Source organism: Homalodisca vitripennis, unplaced genomic scaffold, assembly GCF_021130785.1.
Source record: "Homalodisca vitripennis isolate AUS2020 unplaced genomic scaffold, UT_GWSS_2.1 ScUCBcl_72;HRSCAF=923, whole genome shotgun sequence".
Taxonomy (NCBI): Eukaryota; Metazoa; Arthropoda; class Insecta; order Hemiptera; family Cicadellidae; genus Homalodisca; species Homalodisca vitripennis.
The window spans coordinates 152,513-160,156 of record NW_025776196.1 but is presented as its reverse complement, the minus strand read 5'-3'; the positions used below and the strand labels follow the sequence as shown (position 1 = coordinate 160,156).

The window sequence follows — 7,644 nt, the reverse complement described above, 5'->3', positions numbered from 1 at the left end:
TAGGTACTTTTGTGACTACTGTTACGGCGAGGTGGCAGCTCCTTACTTCGAGGAATGTGACTTTAAATACTGAGGTAAGTGTTTAGAAAATGATAGTACACCTATATTTATAGCCGTCTAAGTGGTGTGGTTTGGAACACCCACATCGAACACTCGCATGCTCGATGCCGGTTAAAACACATTCCTTGCCGAAAAACATTTTTAAACGTACCGTAGGGGCTGAAAATTGTTTTTGTGGATAAACTTACCATATGGCGTGTGGGTGCTGAAAATGACATTGCAAGTTGTCCTGGGTCATCTGGCCACTCCCAAGATGGCGTCCAAGTTTTTGGGACCGATGGGTCCCCTCGGCCACCCGCGAACGTTCACTCACTTCAAGTCATTTGTTTAGCGCACAAAACCACACTAGGTAAAAGTTTTACTGATGAAATGTGATTGTAACACATATACAAGTAATATATATGGTAATAAAAATTATAAAAAATATAAATAAGTTTATGGGACCTATAGGTCCCGGCAGCCACCCGTAAAAGTTCACTCACCTCAAGTCATTTTTTGGCGCACAAAACCGCACTTTGTAACAAAACTTGTAATGTAAATACAGTTTTTACAAGTAATAAAAGTGTCTACATAAAATACATGATATTTACAAATATATACAAGTTTTCTGTGGTGGCTTTATGCGTGCCACTTATCAAAGCAGGCCAACGCACACAGACCTGGTTCGCCTTCACACTGCGCACAAAAGTATATTGTGCGTGTCTCGTTCCCTTCTTTTGCGCATTGTCTGCAACGCTTCCTCGTTACTCGGGTCTTGTTGGTCTGCTTCGTGATTTTTGACAGTACATGCCTGCTTGCATTCCGCTGAACAGGACGCAATTGCAAGTTTTCCTTTGGAGGCAACAGAGCCCGAATTACATTCAGCCTGAAATCGTACAAAGATTTCTTTGAAGTAGGGTTGGCCTTCCTGTACAGCCGAAACGCGTTTATCATGCCCCTCTGCAAGATGTGCACAAACACCTTCTTATACCACCTGAGCGACTTGTGTTCACAGGGGTAGTACGCCATCATCTGGTCATGGCGATCGACCCCAGACATTTCGGCGTTGTAGTGAACAATGGCCAAGGGTTTCTGCCTCGGAACCCCTCTTCTGTTGTTGGAGACAGCCATGGTGTTTTGAAATTCGGTGGAAATGTACATAACAGTCCTTTTGTCTTTCCACTTACCGACTGCTATGCCCTCTGCGTATCTCGCTACAGTCTCTCCAGTCCTGAGCACAGCTGTAGTAACTTCTCGAGGCAGGTACTTGCGGTCAGCTCTGAGCGTTCCTGTGCAATATGTTGACTCCCTCAATAGCTCTGCCGCAAGTGGAACACTATTGTAGTAATTATCCATATAAAGCGAGTGCCCTACACCCAATCGATGCCTCATTAGGTACATCACCACTTTGTTGCCATGGCCAACACCGATCAGTTCTCCTCCTTTCCCCGAGTAGATTGTAAATTTCAGACATAGGCCATCTGGCTCACATAAGGAGTAAATCTTAAGACCGTACTTGTGCCTTTTATTTTTAATGTACTGACGGAAATACAACCGTCCCCGCCACAACATAATACTCTCATCAATAGAGAGTTCCTTTCCAGGCTGGTACACATTACTCATGACGCTGTTGAAGCTGCTAATCAAAAGGTTAACTTTTTCTAACCTGTTTTCATCCTGTGGATTCACATTTTGTGGCTTGTTTTTGGAAAAGTGCAGGCATCGCATGATCAAATTGCCATCTGTTGCGACTCATTTGTTCTCGGACTACCGGGAAATTGAAAAATGGATTTGTGTTCCAATAGTCGGTGATTCGATTAGTTCGCACAGTACCCATATGTAGCAATATTCCAATGAATACTTTCAACTCAGGCACTGTTACTTCAGTCCAGTGGTTGATTCGTGACTTGGGAGTCAAATTTGGAAGTGAAAAAACTTCCCAAGCGTATGCATTGGTACAACTGCAAATATTCTGCAACAAAACTTCATCAAATAACACAGAAAACCAATCGATTGGTTCATTGTTCCCTGGCTCTGGTATGAGGATTTTGTTTTCTTTAGTGAAAGGTATATCTCTCATACCTATTGTATTAGGACTCCAATCAAGGTTATAGTTATAAACTACCTCCTCACCATCACTATAGAGGTCCTCTATGTCGTCCGGTAAAGGGGTCTGGTGCGCCTGCGCAGCGTCAAGGTCACTGTCTCCTGACTCGTCCGACGCGCCACTGTCAAGGTCACTATCACCCATACTGACATCACGTGAAGTTCCTGGCAATTCTGCCATAGTCAACTGACAATACACCTCAAATCCACTCAGATACACTAAAAGTACACTACCGACTAGTCAAACACACGAGTATACCGACAAGTCAAACAATAATGGCGGAACATCTCATCCAAGTTGACAGGCACTGCTCAAGGACGTTCGCTACACGCCACGACTCGGCAAATAACCTCACCGCCCGGCCGCCGATCTCAGACTGGCTTGGCAACGAAATAGGCCAGGCGGGACCGAAGGGTCCCGAAGGCCACTCGGGAAAGTTCGGCGCAGGACCCATGGGTCCCATCGGCAATCAATGGGTTTTAAACAGTATTTGATTTTGAGGGCCAGTCCAGAAGTAACTGGTTGTCGCCCGGTGATCAAATACTGTCCCATCCCTTGTTGCTTAAGCCCCCCACACACTATCGAACATGTTGGTCGAGCAGTTGGGAACCCAACGTCTTGTCGAACATATTCGAGAGTGTGTGGGCTCCAACCAAACATGCGCGATGGTTTTGTTGGGTTGGATGCTGGGTACGACAGCACCACCCAACTCCAACCGCGCGCCTGTCATGTTGGGCTGTGTGTGGGGGAACTGTCGAGCGGCTCGACTGGCTAGACCTCAGTTTCCCTAGTGCAGTGGCGTAAGACTAGTACTAGATTTGTTATTTGTTTTTTCGGAGCGAGGCCAGTTTCATAATGTCGTTTAACGATAATAAACCATTTTGGTGTGAGTTTATTGAACTTTATAGGGAGCAACGAGCTTTATGGGACATTAAAAAGTAAAAATTATTCCAACAAAAATATCAGAAAAGAAGGATATTCCGTTCTCGTTGAAAAATGCAAGGAAGTTAATCCGGATTGCGACGAGAAATTTTCAAAATCCAAAATCGAAACCTTGAGGGCATCGTTCGAAGAGAGCTGAAAAAGGTTGAAAAATCAAAGATTACCGGAAGTGGTCAGGATGATGTGTATGAACCATCTCTTGGTATTTTGATTTACTGCTTTTCATAACAGACCAAGAGGTAGTCAGGAAAGGTGTATCTTCGATCGGCAAAAGATCCAGAAGTATTGGCGTCCCTTGAAGAAGATGAAGAAGGAGTGGACGACGTGGGAAGCGGAAACGCAGGACGAAATAACCAAAGTAAGTGTCAGTTTAATTGTTACCAATTTACTGTTTATTACTTTCCTTATTTTTACTTAGGATTGAGCGCTAGGTCATTATTTGGACAACACCTCGTACGGTTAAGTTAGATTACAATAAATTATATTAAAGTTAAAAACAGCACAAAAACTAATTTATATATATAAACAGTATAACATTATGTCAATGATGTTTGAAAAATTCAACTTTATTCCTTAATTTCGTAGTACGTTGCAATAGACTATAATTTTGCCCCCAAGATAAAAACTATTTAATAATTATGATAAATAAATAATAATAAATAATTAGGATAAAACTCATATATCCTTTGCGTGTTAATGTTGTGCAAGTTTTCTAACATTTATAGATATTCAGTCATTTAACTTAACCCCACAGAGGTGTAGCCTTGAGCATTGCTCATGGTGATGAATAAACGCCGTATATTTCCTAGGAATTTCATCTGTTTTGGTTTTACTTCTATCTACCTTCCTATTTATTTTTTACTTAGAACTGTCTTCAGAGTAACATACCTCAATATTAAAAATACCGTGGGTGACAAAAAGCTCTTTGGCACATGTTTGAAGGGTAATATAAGTTAATTTTTTATCTAATTAAGTTTACATAATAAAAGTTAAATTTCAAGAATGAATTATATTAATCAAAAATTGCAATATATAATTGCAATACAGGTAATATTTTAGGCATACGTTAAAGGGAAAACAAATACACTCTAGTTTTTTTCTAAGTTCAATATAATTAAATAAACTACAACATTGCTTTTTTCCAAAGTTAGCGAATTAAAATATAAATAAGACACAGTTATGGTATCTAAACGAATTAGAAAAAATGTACAAAGTTCACCAATATTTAGTTATCAAATTGAAAAAGATAGGACTACATAGCAAAGTCAACATATTTTATAATTTTTGTTGTTGTTTAACTATATCATCGCACTTGTTTACACTCAATACCGAACTGTCAACGCTTATTAATCATTTTTTCTTGGAAATCAACACTTCCTTCGTTGTTATAGAAACTTTTATACCAACCTCGAACTGCATTGGCAATTGATTGTTCTCTGCCATCCCGCCTCTCTTTTAAACCCAAGAAGTTCTTGCGTGTTCTGCCTCCACTCAACCCTCATTTAACTGGCCTGCTGAAGTGTCCTCCCAATCCACACTACTTTGAGTTAGGTAGGTTGGACTTTTCTGGCGTAGAAAATTATGTAAAGTACAACACGCCAAAAACAATGATTTCTGCCCTCTCTACACTTAACATTCATTGTCGAAAGAAGGACTCTAAATCGAGTCGCTAAGATTGCCAAAACGCATTCTCCCACCACTCTCCTAGCACGGCACATCCGATAGTTGAAAATCTTTTTCGTCGTGGGTGATTCCTTTGTTTGGATAGGGCTTCATAAGATTTTCCTTCAGAGGAAAAGCTTCATCTCCAAGGAATGTAAAAGGGAGGCAAACGTCTCTCCTGTCATCGAAGCTTGTTGGTGACGGCAAGTGCAATTCCTTATTTTCCAGCAACTCTCCAAAATCAGTTTCCATAAGTACGCCACCATCGGATACTCTTCCATTAGTACCACAATTTACATAGATGAATTTCATAATTAGCATTGACCACAGCAAAAAGAACAATGCTGTGGAAAACCTTTGTAGTTGTAGTAGTATGACCCACTTTTCGGAGGTTGACGAATCGCTATGTGTTTTCCGTCTATAGCGCCGACACAGTTTTCAACTTGCCAGTACTTTTTGAAGTCCACAGCTATGTTCATCCAGTCCGATTCATTGCAAGGAAACTGCAAAAAGTAAACATAAAAGTTAAAATTTATAATATATTTAAATTAACCAATGTTATATTGAGGTAATATTGATTGACGTGCTGTTATATATAAACTGTTTTAAACCCAGTTTTTGTTGTTTTTTACAGGCTCAAGATGACGCATCTACAGGGATACACGCTGATATACGCCCATCACCATCAAGTACACCAGTAAGTCGCCCATCAGTATCAAGTAGGTCTAACCCAGGATCAACTACTCGAACAAACCGAAAAAAGATATCTGATTTTGAAAAGAAACAAGAACGATTTTTGGATACAGCTACGTCTGTCCTATGTAATCAGAATAAGTTCCGGGCTTTTGGAAACAACGTGGGCTTCCAACTGGAAGAGATATGGGACCGTCAACAACAAGTAATTGCAGAAAAGCTTATATCTGATGTTTTGTTCCACGGTAAGTTAGGCAGTTTTGAAAGCATTCTGCGGCCATATTGACAGAACAACAGCCAACCCAACGGAATATACCATCACTTAACCATTTTATGGACACTAATCAAAACAACAATCCATATCCGTATAGGCCGGCTGACGCTGGAATATTTCTTACAAGATCAAAATTATCAACATCAGACATTCAGTTTTGACCCATATTATGTGCAAAGCCAAATCAAACCCTACTCAACATCAGGTACAACGACAACATCTACAACAAACAAGTACAGCAAAAAACATGTACAGCAACAAAAAGTAGATATTTCACCTCAAACTGTACGTTGTCCTAAGAATTTTTCTTTACCAGAACCTGCTCAAAGTCAAACGGCAGCAACTAAACCTACCGCAGGTCAAGCACTAGCGATTCAAGAAAAAACTGCTCAACAAGAAGTTCGGAATGAACTCAAACAGTATTTGAATCTACCCGGTGTCAGCGAGGACAATGTATAATAAGTTGCTTTTTCATCTTTGTTTGTTCGTTTTGTTTTATAATAGGCTATTACATTGACAACAGCATCTTCTGTTACAGCTTTTTTTTTGTTATTTGATGACTTTAAATTTGATGTTTTTGAAAAGTTTATAAAAGATAGATTTGAAAATAAATTTTCTTTCTGAAATTATGTGTGTTTTTTTAGACCTAAAAAATAAGTAATAACGTAATAGGATAAATTTGAAGCAAAATAGGTTATTGTCGCTCTCGGAAGATGGTTTATACTCATTTCGTACCCTCCTGCTTTATTCTCGCGCGACAATAACCAATTTTGCGCTCAAAAAAACAATTGTGTAAATTATGGATTATAATAATGTAAGAAGAAAGAGTGAGTTAAAACTAATTAACAAATATTTGTACTTACCTTTAAGAAATCTTCCTTTAGAACATCAAAAATAGCTGCACAAGTTTCTGGTATGATTTTTCCTAGTGCTTGCGGAGATATTGCACAACTAAACTTCAGATTCTCGTAGCTCCTACCACTGGCTAGAAAACTGGAGAGTGGCTGCAAGACGTTCTTTTGCAGGAATTGAGGTTCTCAAAAGGCTATCTTCTTTTTCTATGTGCTCACACAGTCTTCCGAATAGATATTCAAAGCTTTCCTCGCTCATCCTTAGATAATTTTTGAAGTCTTGATGCTCACTAATGGCAAGTTCAGCAAGAAGCGACGACATATGGCTAAACTTACTCCGGTCCAAAAACCATTTTTTAGACCACAAGCGTCGATCTTTTTTCTTCTTTTGTCGTTTCAGACAAAAAAGCGCCAGCACAAACAGCTACACTTGTCTCGAAATCCATAATACAACTGACAAGACACCCAAACCTGCTCGATCGCACGTTCGACAGTGTGGGGGTAAACGTCTAACTTGACAGGTTGGGCGTTGGGTACGACACCAGGTCAGGTTGGGTGAAATGTTCGAAGGTGTGTGGGGGGCTTTAGACAATGGAAAGTTCGCACCCTGGCTGCCCCGTCTCTTTGTACTTAGACGGCCTAACGAAGGCACTCACAATAACCCCCTATAATCTCAGACCTCCTGTAGAACTGTGTCGGGAGATCTAAGATGTGGTTATGGCACACTGGACAGCGGAAGCAACCACAAAAGCCCCTCCACCCAGTACCGGCAAGGATCCTATCCGCAGACTATACAGCGAAATGTCCTTTCTACATATAGGAAATCCTCTCTTGATAACTCATGGTAAACAACACGTTCCTCACAGTACCAAATATCAGGTTCTATTCCAGGCTCTCTTTTCAAAAACAAGATGTTACAGTGGGGGGTTTCATATGTAATGTATATTTCAACCTCGGGCTCTATATCCATATCTCTTCTCAAACACGGGATGCCACAGTAGAGGTTTTGCGTACCGAGTGGTACGTGGAGTGTACACATCACTTGATAACAGTCGGTTTAAATGTGCTCTTCGATG

General features: G+C 40.3%; 1 protein-coding gene across 1 annotated transcript; it reads right to left on the bottom strand.

The window, feature by feature from the left end:
- Nucleotides 1–678: 678 nt before the first annotated feature.
- Nucleotides 679–2,326, bottom strand: LOC124370298 (piggyBac transposable element-derived protein 4-like). Its single transcript, XM_046828587.1, has 2 exons — nucleotides 2,165–2,326; nucleotides 679–1,716 (listed from the first exon to the last, which is right to left on the bottom strand). Exons 1-2 carry the CDS (start codon nucleotides 2,324–2,326, stop codon nucleotides 679–681), a joined length of 1,200 nt encoding a protein of 399 aa, XP_046684543.1.
- Between the last annotated feature and the right edge of the window lie 5,318 nt (nucleotides 2,327–7,644).

Bases quoted from the DNA above. Each gene is read 5' to 3' on its own strand.
- LOC124370298 (XM_046828587.1), bottom strand. From the start codon at position 2,326: ATGGCAGAATTGCCAGGAACTTCACGTGATGTCAGTATGGGTGATAGT. The intron at 1,717-2,164 runs GTAGTTTATAAC...GTGAATCCACAG, and splicing joins TCTATAGTGATGGTGAGGAG to GATGAAAACAGGTTAGAAAA.